This window comes from Rosa rugosa, chromosome 6, assembly GCF_958449725.1.
Source record: "Rosa rugosa chromosome 6, drRosRugo1.1, whole genome shotgun sequence".
Taxonomy (NCBI): Eukaryota; Viridiplantae; Streptophyta; class Magnoliopsida; order Rosales; family Rosaceae; genus Rosa; species Rosa rugosa.
Genome location: NC_084825.1, coordinates 46,136,795 through 46,155,939, shown reverse-complemented (window position 1 = coordinate 46,155,939; position 19,145 = coordinate 46,136,795). Strand labels below are relative to the sequence as shown.

Genomic DNA, 19,145 nt, shown 5'->3' with positions numbered 1-19,145 from the left:
GATGAAGGGGATGCTCTGTAGATGTGTGAGCATTAATAACAGCACTGTATTTGAAACTTCAAGTCTTTAATCTAAGATTTTTTATCTTCTGGTTCATGTGAATCTCTTTGCTAGCTCAAGCTTTCATCTTTAAAATAGCTCAGAGCCTCAGATAATAATGCATAGCTTTGTGCATGACATCTAGAAAGCGATTTTAGGAAGCGTTTTCTAGCGTTTCTTTAATGTTGTGAAATCACTTTTATCTATTCCGGTCAAAGATTTATAGCAACTAAAAAGTGCTTTTAGTTTTAGGTATTTGAAATAAGGTTGCAATCTCAAAGACCCGAACACACCCTTATTATCGTATTCACTACAAAAAAAAATGATTATACTTGAACCAAGATCTATAATAGAGAAGGATGCTTGTTTTATAAGGTTCCGATTTCAAACTGAGATAGAGAGGGGTGCTATTTATAGATTCAAACTACCAAATTTCAGCACCTATGACTAGCTTGAAGCTGAATGGATAAAAAAACCACAAAAGACTCAGAAGCTGTGACCATCTGACCACATAGTAAAATCAGGGTTTACTAGGCCAGTACAAAATCTAGTCCCTCCTAACCTTTGGAGTTCTAATCATTTCACCAGCTCCTGATTTTTTTAAAAGCTTAAAATACTAGGTGGTGCACGACGATTAGATACAGTGGTATACGACGATGATGACTTCCAGCCGTTGATGCTTGTAGGCTCCATGGCAGGACCTACGTGCATTTACGGTTGGAGATCATTCACGCGCATTCTAATCATAACCAGCACTTCTTCTTCTTTTTTAGTTCCAGGCGATGGAAGGGTCATTCAACCACGGATTGTGTCCGAAGTTCTCTTGGTCGATACCTTCAAGAAATCTTTCTAAAGGATCTTGCATAGAGTGATCACCGAATATCTTGACTTCTTCCCATTCATGTAAAGGAGGCATCTGAATATCCATCTCATGACTACTAAAGCTTTGGTTGGTACTTGCTATTCCTACTTGTGGAAGTAGTACTGGTGGTTCAGGTTGGATCTGAAACTTTTGTGTGTTAACAGCAATATCATATTGTTGTGAAAATACTTGTAACCCATTGAATGAGTTGGAGTTACTATTTGCTTCAGAACTTCCACAAGTACTTGAATTCCCAGATGCCAAGTTAATCATTTGGTTCCCCAGAAGAGTTTCAATCTCCTCCTGCAAGTACGCAACCTGCACAATACCGAAAAGCTTATATGCTGTCATAAAATAGACGAGCGTATATGCACATGAAGCTAACAGAAGGTTACCTGCTGTTGAAGTGCAAAGATTTGTGAAACACATCCATAAATCGGATCACGCATCCGAGCTATTGCTTCATAAGACATGGTGAGAGCAGCATCACTTCGATGTTGTACTGGTAAGTGTAGCAGTAGCTTCGAGACATTACTTGCACCAAACACTTTGTGCACAGCTGAAAAATGGGTTGCAGCTTGGTCATAGCAGAAGTAAGGAGCAAACACACACACACTTGTGCATTTTCTCCTCAGAAACTTGCATGCTCCACATGAAGAACCCAATCCTGTCATATTCTTAAGCTTTTAGTGGTACTAACCTGTAGTGTCAGAGATTGAGATTGATTTTTCAGGTGGTGGCTAGTACTATAATGTGACTGGTTTACATCCAAAGTGCTTATGAGTCTTTATAGCCATCACATAATGGACATTCTTTACTTTAATGAAAGGTATTGTTCTTTTAGGTCTCCTTTATGGCCTGCACTATTAATCTCAAATTGGGTAAGCATTTCTTCATAATTAATCCTCTCTAAAGGTCGAATCTTCAAGAATGAGACTATTTCATGGAAGACCTAATCATCATCATCATAAGCTGGGGCTCCAAAAGATGAGAAATCATGGCCTAGTACATTAAGCTTTATTATGTAGTGGGTCAAGTACATATGTACAGTGGCCATATCTAACTTTATTTATCAAATATGGAAAGTTCATCATGCTCAAAAGAACATTTATGAGGAAAAGTAGGAGAAGTGGCCTTTCACCCTTTTTTTTTTTTTTTTTAGCGGCCTTTCACTTTTTAAACAATTAGGAAACCATCTGTTAGCTATCAATATTTGCAGTTGATGATATCTTGTTTATTTGCTAACTATGGCTTTCTGGGTAGCAATTGATCCATGGCATTTGTATAACAGTAAATCCAAACTCAACTAAACAACAAAAGTTTAATCAAAATGTTCTTTAACAATTAATTAGTTGCATGTTAGATGACATGCCTTGACCAACAAGTATATCAAGCTAACTACTTTACATGCATCTCAACTTACTCATAAACATAGTGACGTACAAATAAAGTTCCATAGTTACTAAAATTTTAACAAAACCAAAAGTTCAATTATACTATCAAATACTTGGGCTAACTGTATATCAAACTAGCATTACTTTCAGAGGCATTAATTATAATCAACCATGCTAATTACTTTACTAAAAGCGTAATGAGGTGATGATCTCCACTTACTTGGGCAGCTATTCGAGGAATCCATAAGCCAGTAACTGCATGAGGGCTTAGTAAGAAACTTGTACCAAACATTACTATAAATTAGGGCTACCACTTGGTTTGGTAAACCGAATACCAACCGATACTTTAGGTTTAGTAAACCGACTTTTTGGTAACTGACACCGATAAAACGGAAATTGAAAATTACTAAAAAAGTTAGTTTGGTTTTGATAAATACCGAATCTGCCGACTATCTAAATATATTAACTTTATATACTATGGTTTTCAATATACATACATGTATATATTAAAAAATAAACATAAAAATTTTCATAATAGTATGAACATTACTCAATATACTACATTAATAGTACACTAGCCCCTTCAATTGACTTTTATTTTTTTAAATTAAAAAAATTTACAGCAATTTCTCTCCTGATTTTGGGGAAGTTTCTCCTTTTTTCATGGGAGGTATTGCAAATTTTTGAAATATGATATAGTTTATTGACTATCTTATCCTCGATCATATAGAAATAATTTGTTTATTAATATTTAAGGAATGTGACCAATTAACCCTAGCTAATACAAGTCACAAAAGAAAAAAATATACACAAAACCCTAGGAGAGTATTTCTCTCAACCTAGTCTTCTACGACACCCTAGCCTCCTTCCCTAGCCTCTAGCATCTTGCTATCGCTTCCTCCTCTCCATGGCCTCCATAGATGCCGTCACAGCAAGCTTTGGTGCTCCTCTTGCTCTCGCAGCGGGTGGTAGCGCCCCAGATCTAGGAAAGATTGGCGGTGGTCATGTGTGCAAGTCCTCCCAATCTTTTCTACTTGGCAAACCTTTGATCGAGGATGACAATGATGTGCCTCTTGTCACTCTGAAGAAGAAGACGGGTAGACCGCCGGAAGTAAGAATAAGAGCCAACGGCCCAGTAACTGCAATTGGAGGTTCGGTTTCTAGCCCTAGAGATAAGGGCAAAGGAAAGCCTTTAGGCTTTCCTGGTCTCTTGCCTACCACTTGAAATTGGGTCTTCTATTACTTTCTTCTTAGTTTACTCTAGTTGTACACTAATTGAGGTCTCTAGGCGACTAGGTTTACTTTTCAAAGAGGGGTTAGTAGTGAGGACTTGATTTCTTGTTGTTTAGGCTCAATAAGTGAGCGTATGTGTTAACAATGAGGGTCACTTGTCTTTTGCTTGGCGGCTTGTGCCATTTAGTTTTTTTAGTATATATGAGACAGCATCTTATGTACATGCCTTCTGGCCATGGATAAGTAATGAAGTTATCTATTTTCTCAAAAAAATTGTTTATTAATATTTATACTATGTGAGGGCATATATGGTAGTGTAAAAATTTAACCATTCTCTCAAGAATTGGCTTAATTATATAAGATGTATTTTGAGTAACCTAGTCCAAGATGGTTAAATAACCTAGTTTTATTGAAAATGGCTAAAATTTGATGTCATATATACAAAAGAAAGCTATGATTAGTAGATTGATTACACGCATTTATTTACGTGTAATTATATCTAAAACACTAGAATTAAGCAAATCCTCATGTCAATTATTATGTAATTAATCAACTTTTATTTATTTTGTAGAAAATAAGCGGAGTTGTGGATTTCGGAATATGTTGTGCGCAATTAGAGCAAAATGGGATTTCCGACAAAAGGACGAAAAGTCAACCTTAGTCAACGTCAACAAGAAAGCGGAACCCGATGACCCGAAAATAGTGTGTGCAATTATATCTTGATGGAAAGAAGATTATGAGGAAAGAAAGAAAAAAATAACAAAATAATAATAAAAAGGTATATATGGAAAGAAGTTGCAGTTAAGCTTTGCTTTAATTAAACTTTGGTTTAATTAAACTAAAGTTTAATTATGTGGGAGCTGCATGCACGTGCCATGCATCACCAGCCACCATTTTCTTTCTTTCTTCACCACACCAATCAAGTTCTGACACCTCATCCATCACGTAATTTCATTTGCTCTCACACCAGCCACACATGATTAGAGCCCATGACTGTTCTCTCTCTTACCAAGACCGAGACCCTTAAGAGACCGAAAAAAAAAAAAAAAAAAACCCTATCATTCTCACCCTAGAGAGACAGCCGCACCATTCCCTATCCTCTCTGTAGCCGCACACCTATATATATATATATATATATACAGCGCTTCTCCGGTGCGGACGTCCGCACTTTTTGCTTAGGTGCGGATTTCCGGTTTTGACCCACTTTCCGATCACATTTTCATATCTTAGCCGTTCAGTTTTTAGGTCATAATGTATAGATCACCTCTACAAAATTTCAGCCAATTTGGTGATCGTTAAGGCATCAAAAACTGCAATTTACCATTATAAATACGAACGGTTCCGGTTCGACAGATTCGGTCCGTTCGTGTAAATTGCAATTTTGGATGCCTTAACGATCATCAAATTGGCTGAAATTTTGTAGAGAATATCTATACATTAGGATCTAAAAACTGAACGGCTAAGATGTGAAAATGTGATCGGAAAGTGGGTCAAAACCGGAAATCCGCACCTAAGCAAAAAGTGCGGACGTTAAACTGCAATTTACCATTATAAATACGAACGGTTCCGGTTCGACAGATTCGGTCCGTTCGTGTAAATTGCAATTTTGGATGCCTTAACGATCATCAAATTGGCTGAAATTTTGTAGAGATGATCTATACATTAGGATCTAAAAACTGAACGGCTAAGATGTAAAAATGTGATCGGAAAGTGGGTCAAAACTGGAAATCCGCACCTTTTTCTTCGGTGCGGATATCCGCACCTGAGCAAACTTTTATATATATATATATATATATATATTCCCTTCCCTTTTACTGTAGCCGCAACCACCCCCAATTCCTTCTTTTTCTTTCCTTTGTTCGCCGAGACCCCATTCTCCATCTTTCTTCTCTACAGCCGCAACCCACCTACCCACTCTCTCTCCTCAATTTTTAAATCTCTTACCATTTTCTCTCAAGATTGGAAGGAGGAATTAAGGGCTTTCACTTCACATCATCAAGGCTTCATCACCACAAGAGATTTTGACTTTGGTAAAGAGTGGAGACTTAATTTCAAGTTTGGTTTATATTTGCCTCTAGCAAATTGTGAGCCTAGCTTGTGTTCTCTCTCTCCTCTATCATTTCTCTTAATTTCTTATGTATTTGATGATGTATTTGAGTATGAGTTGTGAGTAGTTCAATTTTGGGAGTTAGGGTTGTGAAGTCCTAACTCATCTTGTATAAATATTGATGCTTTAATTTTAATAAATGCAATTTTCATTGTGTATGCTTTAAATCCGAATGTATTGGTCCTTAGAAGCATGTTTCTAGGCTTTGTCACTCTTTGAAATTATGTTGTGGGCAATTGTGATGAATAGATTGATAAATTGACAACTTATTGGTCTTGTTGCATCTAGGATTTAAGTGTGGTAACCATTAGCTAGCTTAATTGTAGCTAAGCTTGCTTGAGTCTCTATTATCTTGCACTCTAGACCTCTAATTTTAGATATTGCGGCCTTAACCGGCGTAATGCCTAAGTTAGAGAGTTGATTGTGGCCCTAACCGGCATAATCGATACACCGAAAGGATAATTGGTTTAGTAGCCTTGACCGGTACTAAATACAGGACTTAACACATATAGGAAATGCATGCATTTGTGAAATTGGCATCGATGTTTACAAGATAGTTAGTGTGAATCACCCGACACTCCCATGTTCCCATTAATTTGAAAATCCAAATTTAATTTCTTGCTTGATAATTAGTTGTTTGCTTTTATTTTAGTTTGCATTTAATTCAGTTAATTCTCAATTCAAAACTCCCAAACAAAATTCTACCTTCCATTGTGCATAACTCATTTGGGCTGCAAGTTAGTGGCTTTGATTAGGCTTAGTGTGAGCTAAGCCGAGCATTGCCGAGGCTTGGTGCCTTGTGAATATATTATTTTACTTTATTTTATTTTTATTTTTATTTTTACTTTTTCATTGTATGCTTTTAAGTTATCCTAGCGCCAATTACCTCGGTTAGGTCCAAAAACTAATCCCCGAGGTACGATAATCAAGGTTCTAATACTTCCCTTACTTGACAACGATTCGTACGCTTGCGAGAGTTCATGAGTCAAGTCATAGATGAATACAAAGTTTACGGCTATAAGATTGAAAAACCTAATTATGTTCATTCCAATTTATATTACAAAGAATTAGTTATTCTAAAGTTGGTTATACCGACAATTAAAATACCGAATTTGGTAGATATGATTAAAAACTGAAAATTTTAGTTGGTAATTAGTACCTCAATTTTGAAACCGAAAACTTTAGTTTTGAAGTTGATAATACCTATAACATATTCGAACCGACGGAGTGACAACCCTATTATAAACCTTTTAGTCAAAATCAAATGATGGGGTTGGTGGCCGTTTCGGCTATATATGTCATGCTTTTAACATTATCGAGATAATATATACATACATTGTTTCAACATTGCTAGCTAGTTTCCTAGCTTAGGGATTGGGCATAGAGTCTGACTCATGGAGTCTATAATTGTTTCTATATAACCAATTCTCCATTATTATGCTAATTTTAAAATGATCATGCATGTACTTGTACCCCATTTGCATATTTAAACCTACATTATCAGGTTGGCTGTTGGCCACTAATTACTTGTGGGTCGGTGCTAATAGAACTGTTCTTGTCTTTCAGAACACCACAAAAAGCTTCAAACACAGCAAGCTTCCAAATTTTCCCAAATCTCTGAAGCCAAACAAAGAGTTGCAAAGTGCTTAAACTTCAATTTTTATCTACTATCTACCTATCTACCTATATATTCGTGTGCTTCATGGCTCTAGATATAAAAGCATTATTGGAGAATGGAGAGACAGAATGCCATTTCCAGTTAAATGAGTAGCTACTTTCTGTCATTTCAGGACTGTGAAGTTTTTGGGTTCAAGTGAAATTAGATGCATGGGAATGGAATGCTATGGGGATGGTGGGGGAGGAGCTTTCGAGCTTTCGAGTTTAACGATGAAAGTGTCTTTCCCTATCATGCTTCAATTATCATTTTCTAGTACCACCTGCAAATGCTAGCTAGCTAGGGTCTCTTAGTTGTTATTGTAGGCTTATAGCTAGCTAGATCCCCCAGTGTGTCTGTTTTGAACTATGAAGCATGTGCTTGTGAGTTTGAATAAACCTAATTACCATGTACAGTTTCCGGGCTACGTGGTAAGTCTGCTTCTGAATCCTTAATTTTCTGATTATTTTCTCTGAATATTTGAGCTGCCATCAACTGGATCAAGTAATTGATCCAAGTTTTTCTTTTAAAGTTGAAAATATGTGACAGATTTCTGTGAAAGTTCGAGGATTTAATCAAGTTAAGGGAATCATGCATGCATTGTAGTGGTTATTTGGAATATTAGGCTTGATGTGCTAATTCGCTAGCTTTCTGCATTTTGTTTTCTAGTTCTAGCTGCACATCCTGCAGCTTGAAGAATTCAACTTTTAAGACAGAAACCTAACAATATTGAAGGAAAGCTCATCCAATATATGCTTTTACTTTCTTTTGGGTGTCGACCATTGTTATGTTACCAATGCCATTGTGATTTTTCCCTGTTGTGGTCTAAAAGAGAATGAAACTATAGAATGTAGGGTCTATTTATGCAAAATTCTATCGTAAACTTGATATGTTGATGTTTCATGTTACGTGATATCATTTTAGCGACGGACGTCATTTTAATATTCTAATTTTTTAATTTATTACTCAGGCTCTAACTGTTTATACCTCCGATCCTGAGAATACGGATGTCAAAATCACATGTTCTTATTTTCTCAAATAATGATTTTTAACCACTACTAGAACTGACAGAAATTCTTTTTACAGATTTTTCAAAGTGAAAAATTTGTTCAATTATTCGGTGTTCTATTCATTGAAACACATTCTAAAATCATGTTCTACGAATGATGAGCTTATGGTACAAGAGAATTTCAAGAAGAAAAAAAAATAGTGTTAGCATGTTTCAACATGCCAAATCATGTAAAATTCTATTTGTATTCAAATTGTCAAGATCTTAATCTCACTTTAGGGGATGGAAGTGGACCTTTGGTATTGGGCCGGACTCTTAATTTGAGGCTATTGGTGAAGCTTGATCTTGGTCTTCAGTGGGCTAGGAAAAATGAAGAATGTAGACCCGGATCTTGGACCCGGAACCTACTGATGTTGATCCAGCACGTGCATATGGGACCTCTCTTAGTCTATTCTAGCACACACACATTTCTGTAAAATTATTGTATTTTGTATAAATCCAAGAAAAAACAAAGAAATCAGAATTATTTGTATAAATCCAAGAAGAAACAGATATGGAAAATTGTTGCCAATCACAAACATTTTATTCACCTCATCTCCAACTCTATATTTTCCTTCCCATAATTTTATAGAAAAAAAACCAAAAAAGACCCACAAATAATAGAGATGGTTTTCTTCCGAAGTCTTCTATTCTGAAATCTGTGGTACTAACTTACCCGAATTTTTGGTGGAGAAGAAAAGCCCTTGAAAACTAACCTCAGAGAACCAATTAATGGGGACTGATCAGCTGCATACAGTCTCCGTTTGCCACGTGGAAGCAAGCCAATCTTGATTCTATGGTGGTGAACAACTGAGTAAGCTAATCCTCAGGATGTGAATTTCTGTACACTAGCTCAAACACAACGACTATAAGTTCAAACCCAGTTCCTCAGTTGAGTCATTTCAAAGACCACTCTTTGCTTTGGGCTTGCAGGCAACTGGTTAGTTCCTCTCTGGTCCTCAGTTCCAATATTACATCACAACCCTTCCGATCTCTGACAATGGCCACCGCCGTCTCCACCATCGGAGCTGTCAACAGAGTCTCGGTACTATGTCTTTCCCGCCCTTTTTTCATATATGCCTTCACTTAGTTACAGTTGCAATAAGAAGCTAATTAAAATGTTTAACATGGTAAGTATGTAGTAAAATAACAGTTAATCCAACAATATTATATGAAGCATTTAATCTTGTGCATGATACATATACAGAAATATTCTCTTTTCTTAGATATAGTATGGTTGCATGAGCGCGGATGTTATGTTGTTACTAGTGAATAAAAATATGGAGTTTTCAACCGTTGATTATGGTTCATTCTTGCTTGAAATCACGATTTGTTATGCATGCTTTTAAGTACTCGGATTATCTCGCAAGAAACATTACTCTGTATATGTATTAGAGGAAAGAATTAGACATGGTTATTTGGATTTTCAAAGGTTATCAACTTATCATAGTAATGGTTTTACTTTTATAATTGAATCAGCTGAGCTTAAATGGCTCTAGCGGCAGTGCTTCAGTTCCAAGCTCAAGCTTTATGGGAAGCAGCTTGAAGAAAGTGAACTCAAGGTTCCCCAACTCCAAAGTCTCATCCGGGAGCTTCAAGATTGTAGCAGAGGCAGTCGATGAAGACAAGCAGACCGAAAAGGACAAATGGAAAGGCCTTGCTTTTGACACCTCCGATGACCAACAAGACATCACCAGAGGAAAGGGTATGGTTGATACCCTCTTCCAAGCTCCAGTGGGCGACGGAACTCACATGGCCATCATGAGTTCTTATGACTATGTCAGCACTGGACTTCGCACGTAAGTAACTAATATTATTAATTTTCATACCTAATCAACCACTAGAGCTATAAATCCCTGACACATTATTTTATTAGTTTGAGCCAAACAGCTGATCAGTGTTTACATATGCATGATGCTTGATTTAGGTACGACATGGACAACATGAAGGATGGTTTCTACATTGCTCCTGCTTTCATGGACAAGCTTGTTGTTCACATCACAAAGAACTTCATGAGCTTGCCTAACATCAAGGTCTATATCATACCCAATATTACTCATAATTCCTCTATATCCGTAACTATATGGAAGAAATTAACTTAACCATTGCTTCATCAATTTGTTTACAGGTTCCCCTTATCCTTGGTATTTGGGGAGGCAAAGGTCAGGGTAAATCTTTCCAGTGTGAGCTTGTGTTTGCTAAGATGGGAATCAAGTAAGTTTAATTTCTTGCTTTTCATTGTTGTTATATTCTTGCATGCTTCATTAGAAAACAATTTATCTTCTCGAGACAATATAGGACATTTATGTATTATGTTACTAGACTATCAATCAACATTATTAGTAAAGCAAGATCTTATTTCAGTGCATGTCAATTAGATTGGTAGTTTAATAACATGCTAGACATCTAGCAAGAGAATATCCACCTATGTTAATCTATTTTACTAATGTATGATGGGTATTATTCTGTTTCTTAACTACTAAATCTAGCTCTTGATGATGAATTTTTTTCAGTCCTATCATGATGAGTGCCGGAGAATTGGAAAGTGGAAACGCTGGAGAACCCGCGAAGTTGATCAGGCAAAGGTACCGTGAGGCAGCCGATATCATCAGGAAGGGGAAAATGTGCGCCCTCTTCATCAACGATCTTGATGCAGGAGCTGGTCGTATGGGTGGAACCACCCAATACACTGTGAACAACCAGATGGTTAACGCCACCCTCATGAACATTGCTGATAACCCAACCAATGTCCAGCTCCCCGGTATGTACAACAAGGAGGATAACCCCCGTGTCCCCATCATTGTCACCGGTAACGATTTCTCAACATTGTATGCTCCTCTCATCCGTGATGGGCGTATGGAGAAGTTCTACTGGGCTCCTACAAGAGAAGATCGTATTGGTGTCTGCATTGGTATCTTCAAATCTGACAATGTTGCCCAATCCGATATTGTCAAGCTAGTTGACACCTTCCCCGGCCAATCCATCGGTAAGTTTCCAAACCAAATTGTTGAAAATGTTATGTTGTCACACCTTGAATAAATAGTAAAGAATCACAATGACAACAGTGTCATAGCTTAACTTGTGTATGATATTTGATCACGTGCCACATGATTTTGCAGATTTCTTTGGTGCCCTTAGGGCCAGAGTTTACGATGATGAAGTGAGGAAGTGGATTTCCGGTGTTGGTGTGGACACCATTGGAAAGAAGCTTGTGAACTCAAAGGAAGGACCCCCGACTTTCGAGCAGCCCAAGATGACAATTGAGAAGCTCCTTGAGTACGGAAACATGCTTGTGCAAGAGCAAGAGAATGTGAAGAGAGTCCAATTGGCCGACCAGTACTTGAGCGAGGCTGCTCTTGGTGATGCCAACTCTGATGCCATTGATAGAGGAACTTTCTTCGGTTAGGTCCTTTCATGTATCAGAGGTTTGCATATGCCTTTGATCTGAAGAGCTAGAGGTTCAGATTTATGAATGTGTTCGGTTCAGAAAATTAATGTTTTTCTGAGGCTCTGTGATTGTTTTGGTGCAGGCAAAGCAGCGCAGCAAGTGAATGTTCCGGTTCCTGAAGGTTGTACTGATGCAACTGCAAAAAACTATGATCCAACTGCTAGGAGTGATGATGGAAGCTGCTTGTACACATTTTAATTTTAAGTCCTTTTTCTAGGTATTTGGATGGAAGGAGAGAATTGAAGGTGCCTTTTGTTTTCTAAGGATGTTTAGATAAACAATTATGTTGTTGTATCTTTCTTTTCTTGGATTGGTGTCTTTTAAACTCTAAAGTTGTGTTGTAATGTACACACTGTTCAATCAAGGTGCTTTGCTCCTCTTCTTCTACTGCTTCTTCTTCTCAACCCACCAATTTCACATAGTTCAGTTACTCGTCTTGTGCTTCTGTCTTGCAATATCTAATGTGGGGGAGTCCAAATGATATATGTAAAACCAAGAGTGGTTCCGTTTGGGCCTTGCGGCCTGCTCAATTCATGTAGAACAGATGCGGAAACACATGCAACAAGAAAATTTTGAAGGAGATCGAAAAAAGAAGATTCTTTAACTCCAACTAAGTAGAGTAGGGTGGCAGTCGGTGAGCCGTGGCATGTTGGTTAGTTAGCCTAACTAACACTGTAGAGGTCATGGGTTTAAATCTCATAGACCTCAGGATGAGGTGGAAGTTACATTGTCGTCCAGAATAAAAAATAAATAAAACTAAGTAGGATAACAATCTCTGACACGTACCGCAAACGCGACTCGAACACATACAATTCGAAGTAATCAAGTTTGGGTTTGGGATGATCATCGAAAATAAGCCTAAGATAGCAAGTAATGTTCAAGGTGCTAAAGTCAATAGCAGAACTCTAAAGTCAAAAGCTATGCTATAACTGTCTCATGCGAGTACGTTGAATGTGCTGAAAACTTTTTTCAACATGCATGTTGTGAAATTATAAATTGTTCATCAAAAGGGTAAGTTTTCACCCAAGAAACAAAAATTAAAGAGCATGTTTCTCTAAAAATGGTTCCCACTATTTGCTACCTCTCTTGGCTATTCACACATGCTTCAAGTTGTATTCAAGAACAGATTTGATTCCTCGACTTTTGTAACTCTAGCATAAGTTGAGGGCCTGATACGACAAGTTAGTAGGGCACAGTTTCTAGATTTAGAAATATTACATATGCATAATTTTGTACTTTTAATTATGTTTGGCGTGGTACACACTATATATTATCCAATACGCGCGCACATCATATTCAAAATTGTTGTACTTGCATGATTCTCAAGACAAATGGATATATGCGAGTACATACTACATGTATATATCAATATATAATGTACGTATGATAAAATGATCGAGTCATGAATTGGTAGAAAACATGGAGCAAATCGTGGTTCATTTGTCAAAGAATGCTATAGATTAGTTTGGAGTACGCAGTTGTTGACCCCTTTGCAAACATCTCAACATGTTACGAAGAGGACGTATGTTTACATCGATCGGAAAAAAAAAGTACAGAAAAATATATATTTGCTAATACAAAATTATTAAAATTGCTCAAACAACGCTTTCAATTCTTCATCAAACGAGTTCATAATCACCATTGACATTTGATTTCAAAACAATTCATGGGGCTATGCTATAGACCAGCCGGCCCTAATGACCCTATCTATCTTCGATCACCACCCGGAAGAAACCTAGTTAGAACCCTTTCTAGTTCTGCTACTAACATATATATATACCGAGCGGAAGTGGAAAATAAAAATCTTAACATAAAATTACTAATATTAAAACTGAAACATAAAATTACTGATATTAAAACTGATTATTGAATTGACTAAGATTGAAAATTAAATTACAAAACATAAACTTACTAGTTTGAATGCATGAAGGGTTTACAGTGAGTACAGAAGGGAAAGGGAATGACTAAAGCAGAGACTACTCAGCACATGAGTTGCTCTGCTAAAACTAGAGAGAAAATGAAAGAAGGAAATGAACTTGTGAAAAAATGAACTTGTGAAAATGAAGGAGTGATGCTCCTTATATAGGACTTGACGCCCCGACAATTGGATCAGGGAATCTGCTTTTACTAGGAAAAGGCCAAAAACAGGAAGCAGCACGATTAGCTGTGTTTTTGCCTCGTGAGTGAATAGTAAAAAGTTACTATTCATGAATAGTGAATTGTCTGGTATTGGCTTTACTCGAAATCTTCATATGGATCTTGACTATCTTGGTAATCAGCTCATCTGACTGGTTTACCGGGAGTGCCTGGATGACTGTGATGACTGCGAGGTGAGGATGAGGAGCGGGAAGAGGCTTCTTCTTCTTCTTCTTCTTCATCTTCATCATTACTGAGGTTAGCAGCTTGTTCTAAGAGTTTCTTGGCTAACTCTTTCAATTCTTCTGACTTGGATGATGTATCGGATTTTGCTTTCCCCTTGGATTTTGAAGAGGAAGGTAACTTGTGGGATTGTGGCTTTGACTGAGAAGTGGATGCCAGTTGGGTTGGCATTGGAGTGACTGGAGATCTTGACTGAGAAGGTTGTGCTGGAGTGACTGGAAATTCTTCATTGAATTAGGAGATAATTCTTTCAATTTTGAAATTATCCCACCATTTGACTAGGAAGTGTCTGGAGACTACATGTTCTTTGACTTCGTAATGCCATTTAAAGATCCAGGGGAGCTTGTATTTGGCCATAAAATGTAATGCGACTGGGAAATTCAAGTCATAATTTGTGAAATTCATGACTGTTGAGAAACAGGTGACTGCATTCTTGATTTCTTGTGGGAGGATATCGAAAGGGCAACCATGAGCCCTCCACCATCCGAGGAACCACATTGGAAATTGTCTGTTGAATTTGAAATCGAAATTTAAGAACCATGAATGACTGGAATCATCAGTTTGATGAAGGAAGATGGTATTCCATGCTTCTTCATAATCATAGTAATTGAATGAGAGGTCTCCGCATTTGTGGTAGGTGAAAGGAGGATCACCCCATTGAGAAAGAGAAATGATGCGAACTATGTAGAGAGAATGGTATAAGATTTTGGTTGGGTCTTTTTTGTCAGGAATAGGTTTAATGGTGATTGACTTAGTTTCAAAAACAATATCTCTATAAAACTTTAATGACTTGTGTTAATGCTTGGATCCGTGGGGATCTAATTAACGATAAATAAAGAGAGAGAGAGAGAGAGAGAGATTGACACAAGATGTATAGTGGTTCGCCTCCGCATGAGCGGGAGACTACGTCCACTTGAAAGCTATACTAGTGTGTCGAGCCTTGCGGCCTAACAAGATTACAAGAGATGTAATGAATGTGTTGAGTTGTGGGAGGAGGTATTCCTTTTATAAGTCAAGGAAGCCATCTCCTCTACTTGTTCTTCCATGTGGGACAAGTTTCCACACAATTCTAGTCTAGAAAGCCTAGAAGCATGTAGAAAGCTATGTTGTGGTGGCATCTTGGCAATGGCGGAAAGGTGGCTTCCCGGTGGCGGATTTGTGACTTCCGGATAACGCCGCGTAGCCTGAACATAGGGCTACACGATGTATGTCTCGGTTGGGCCTTGCCATGTCTTGTGGATGTCCCAAAGTGGGTGTTACTTATGCTTGGTGACGTAGTAAATACTCCATATTATTGGAGGTATGTACAAGTCCCCGAAGTCCCCAAGTAAGAGGAGCTTCTTGGTTGGGGAGTTCAAATCATGAAGTCATCAAGCATAAGTAACCGGGCGGTACGGAGCCCACAAGTCCCCGAACTCCGTAAGCAAGAAGGGACTCGTTAACCTGCACAACAAAGACAAGAAGACAGGCATATGTAGAATGCTCGTTGCATTTGGGCAACAAATGTGAGTTGCATTGATATGCGTTGGCATATATAAACGTATGGGGTGCGTGATACATGTTGATGTATACACGCGAATGGCGCCGAGTACGATCGATTATGACGTACAAACTCGAGAGCGCGTATGGGCGTGTGAGCATATGGATTGCATATGATAAATGTAAGTTGTATGAGCGCTGCGAAGGTAAGCGTTTGTTTGGTTGTCGCTCGTATTAATGGAACGCGAAAAGAATTCAATTTGTCGGGAGCGACAAATGGTAGAAGAATTCCATGTTCCATTAACGTGTGGTGTGTCGTGTAGACATGAATGTGAAGAGTGGGAATGCCGGGAAGGCGTGAGCGGGAAGCTCGAGGATTGCCGGGAAGGCATGAGCGGGAAGCTCAAGGGGGATGCCGGGAAGGCATGAGCGGAAAGCTCAATGGGTTGCCGGGAAGGCATGAGCGGGAAGCTCGTGAGCGGAAGCTCAAGGGGTGCCGGGAAGGCATGAGCGGGAAGCTCGTGAGCGGAAGCTCAAGGGGTGCCGGGAAGGCATGAGCGGAAGCTCAATGGGATGCCGGGAAGGCGTGAGCGGGAAGCTCGTGAGCGGAAGCTCAAGGGTTGGGCCCCTGCTAGGCCCGCTAGAGAGTCCCCGACTCCCCAGCCATGTTTGTTGAGGGGGAGCTGCACGGAGCAGAGGGTGTTGGGAAGCAATCCCAATCTTTAGTACCCAAGCGTCGGGGTTAACTGCCGGATCAATGGCTGCCGTAGGCTGTGTTAACTAGTCCCTTGCTGCCGGATCAATGACTATTATGAGGCGTTGCCTGACCGCTTGGCTGTTTTGGTCGTAGACCGTGGATGTGTAAAGTATGTATTTGTATGAAAAAATGACAAACACATAGAGCAAGCATGTACAAGTAGTAAAGTGGCCAAGAACATGTCGTAGGCATGCTTTAAGGGTCATGGAGACATGTATAGTCATGGCATCGGCGGGAGCTCAAATTGCAAGAGCGTAAGAGATAAGATAGTGATTTATCTTGTGCCGATTTGGAGCGAGTTGAAGTTGGAGTTGTCCAAGCATGACGCTCGAAAAATGATGATTTTGTCTCCTCGAAAAATAAGAAATAGGTGATTAGCACATGAGTGTAAAATCATCATCATTAAGTTGCATATGTAGTTGGGCGGTGGGGGCACATATATACATCATGAAGTTGACTATGTACTTGAGATTATAAATTCCATGAAGGAATATGTATGTGCAGTAGAGATGGCTATAGACACCATAAGGCAGCAAGAAATTACACGTGTAAGCCATGTGCAAGTAATGAAACATACATGTGGCTAGCGGACGTGCACCAAACATATTTGTAAGCTATGTACGTATGCATATCTAGGTGAGCTGCATGTTTAAGTACTCAAGGTATATGATAATAGTCGACATATGGCCACGTGCAGCTTGCAATGATTTATGTTTATAAATGCATAAGAAACCAGTCCATGTCAGACTTATCTTTGGGCGGGAGATGCAACTGAGAGGACCACAAGCTCCATTTTGATCAAATGGAAGTGCAGCGGTCCCCGAAAAGTGGGCGGTGAGTGAGGTGAGAGCCCCGGGCAATGGAGTTCTCGTCAGCGGCTCTCCAGGCAGCGGAGGTTTCGTCGGCGGTGGCCGGCAGCAGTAATAATGGAGTTCAGCGGAGGATCTCAGGCGGTGGTGGCTCCGCAGAGGATGTTGGGCGGAGGAGAGCCGCAGTGGCTGGCGGAGCAGAGCAGGAGCGCTGCTTTGTGGCTGGCGGAGCTTGGTGGAGAGCTATCTGGCGGTTGGAGCTAGTGGTGCCGCTGATCAATGGTTAGCGGTGCACAGTCCGGCGGAGCTAGGTGCTCGGAGTTGGCTAGCGGGGTGCACCGAGCTCGAAGTTCAGCGAAGTGGTGTCCGGCCGAAGCTGAAGTTTAGCGGAACATGAGTTCGGCGGAACCGAAGTCTGGCGGAGCCGGAGCATTTTGGCCGGAGGAGTTTTGGCGGAGTGCAGCGACGGTGCACGGACTGAGGTTGCCGGGGCTATTGCAGCGGTGGGCGGAGCGGAGCCCTGCGAGCAGTAGTGCAGCAGTGGGCTTGCTGGCGTCGCTGGAGATGCTGGCGGCTTAATGGAGCATCAAAACCGATGGGCAGTGCATCTAGATGGCCTAGCGGAGGGGGAGGAGCGTAGCGGAGCGGAGAATCTGAAGCCTGGCGGTGAATCTCAGCTGAGGATCAGAGCGGAGAGAGGGACCATGAAGTTCCGGCGAAGAGTCCCAGCGGAGGCTGTTCGGTGGAGATGCTAGCGGAGGAGCATGGTCAGCGGAGACGTTGAGTCCGGAGCGCTGGCGGAGCGGAGGAGAGCTCGAAGTTCAGCGTCCGGCCGAAGCTGAAGTTCAGCGGAACATGAGTTCGGCGGAACCGAAGTCTGGCGGAGCGGAGCCTGATGGAGACCACGAGCTCGGTTGAAGGTGGACGGAGCTACAGGTCGGCGGATCACCAGTTCGGCGGGGATGCAAGCTGGGCGGAGGAACTCCCAGCGGCGAAGCTGCAGCTTCGAGTGTGGCGGAGCGGAGGTCTGCCTGAGCCAGCGGAGGATGTGGCTGGAGGAGGGAGCTGCAGCGGAGGAAGGAGACAACGCAGCGAAGAAGAAGAAGATGGGTGTCCAGAAAAAATGTCTGGGTGCCCAGAGAAATTTTTTGCCGCCCAGATTTTTTTTTTTTTTAGGTTCAGCGTTGACTGGCCCCCGCCGGGCGTTGACCGCCCCATATGTTGGTGTTTTGAGCAATTTCTGCAAATTTTGACCACTCCTTGGGCGTTGACTACGTGTTGACCAGTGTTGACCGGCCCACAAAGTGCAAATTTCTGCACATTCCTGCTATAGTTGTACCGCTGGAGTAATGTTGATCATGCCTTGGCAAAAGTTGCCGCCAGGAAACATCAATTCAAACATGCATTCACTGGGAGCCAATGATGACTCAAGAATGATGATTAAACCAATGATTTTGAAGTAGCTCAAAGAAGGAGGGAAAACTTTCTTTGAGTTCCGCTAAGCAGACTTAGCTCACGGTAGGTGACGAAGCCATTGTGTCGGCTTCCCACAGACGGCGCCAATGTTAATGCTTGGATCCGTGGGGATCTAATTAACGATAAATAAAGAGAGAGAGGGAGAGAGAGAGATTGACACAAGATGTATAGTGGTTCGCCTCCGCATGAGCGGGAGACTACGTCCACTTGAAAGCTATACTAGTGTGTCGAGCCTTGCGGCCTAACAAGATTACAAGAGATGTAATGAATGTGTTGAGTTGTGGGAGGAGACATTCCTTTTATAAGTCAAGGAAGCCATCTCCTCTACTTGTTCTTCGATGTGGGACAAGTTTCCACACAATTCTAGTCTAGAAAGCCTAGAAGCATGTAGAAAGCTATGTTGTGGTGGCATCTTGGCAAGGGCGGAAAGGTGGCTTCCCGGTGGCGGATTTGTGACTTC

General features: G+C 40.4%; 2 protein-coding genes across 2 annotated transcripts; one reads left to right on the top strand and one right to left on the bottom strand.

Moving 5' to 3' along the window:
* Positions 1-392: 392 nt before the first annotated feature.
* Positions 393-1,684, bottom strand: LOC133718545 (LOB domain-containing protein 33-like). Its single transcript, XM_062145407.1, has 2 exons — positions 1,297-1,684; positions 393-1,219 (listed from the first exon to the last, which is right to left on the bottom strand). The coding sequence occupies exons 1-2, from the start codon at positions 1,573-1,575 to the stop codon at positions 809-811; spliced, it is 690 nt and encodes a 229-aa protein (XP_062001391.1). The 5' UTR covers positions 1,576-1,684; the 3' UTR covers positions 393-808.
* A 7,538-nt stretch (positions 1,685-9,222) lies between these two features.
* On the top strand, positions 9,223-12,172 carry LOC133715109 (ribulose bisphosphate carboxylase/oxygenase activase, chloroplastic). Its single transcript, XM_062141472.1, has 7 exons — positions 9,223-9,382; positions 9,817-10,136; positions 10,265-10,370; positions 10,466-10,551; positions 10,851-11,323; positions 11,457-11,762; positions 11,868-12,172. Exons 1-6 carry the CDS (start codon positions 9,338-9,340, stop codon positions 11,741-11,743), a joined length of 1,317 nt encoding a protein of 438 aa, XP_061997456.1. The 5' UTR covers positions 9,223-9,337; the 3' UTR covers positions 11,744-11,762; positions 11,868-12,172.
* Positions 12,173-19,145: the final 6,973 nt, after the last annotated feature.

Bases quoted from the DNA above. Each gene is read 5' to 3' on its own strand.
- LOC133715109 (XM_062141472.1), top strand. From the start codon at position 9,338: ATGGCCACCGCCGTCTCCACCATCGGAGCTGTCAACAGAGTCTCG. The intron at 9,383-9,816 runs GTACTATGTCTT...TAATTGAATCAG, and splicing joins GAGCTGTCAACAGAGTCTCG to CTGAGCTTAAATGGCTCTAG. The intron at 10,137-10,264 runs GTAAGTAACTAA...TGCTTGATTTAG, and splicing joins GTCAGCACTGGACTTCGCAC to GTACGACATGGACAACATGA.
- LOC133718545 (XM_062145407.1), bottom strand. From the start codon at position 1,575: ATGACAGGATTGGGTTCTTCATGTGGAGCATGCAAGTTTCTGAGGAGA. The intron at 1,220-1,296 runs GTAACCTTCTGT...GGTATTGTGCAG, and splicing joins TCTTTGCACTTCAACAGCAG to GTTGCGTACTTGCAGGAGGA.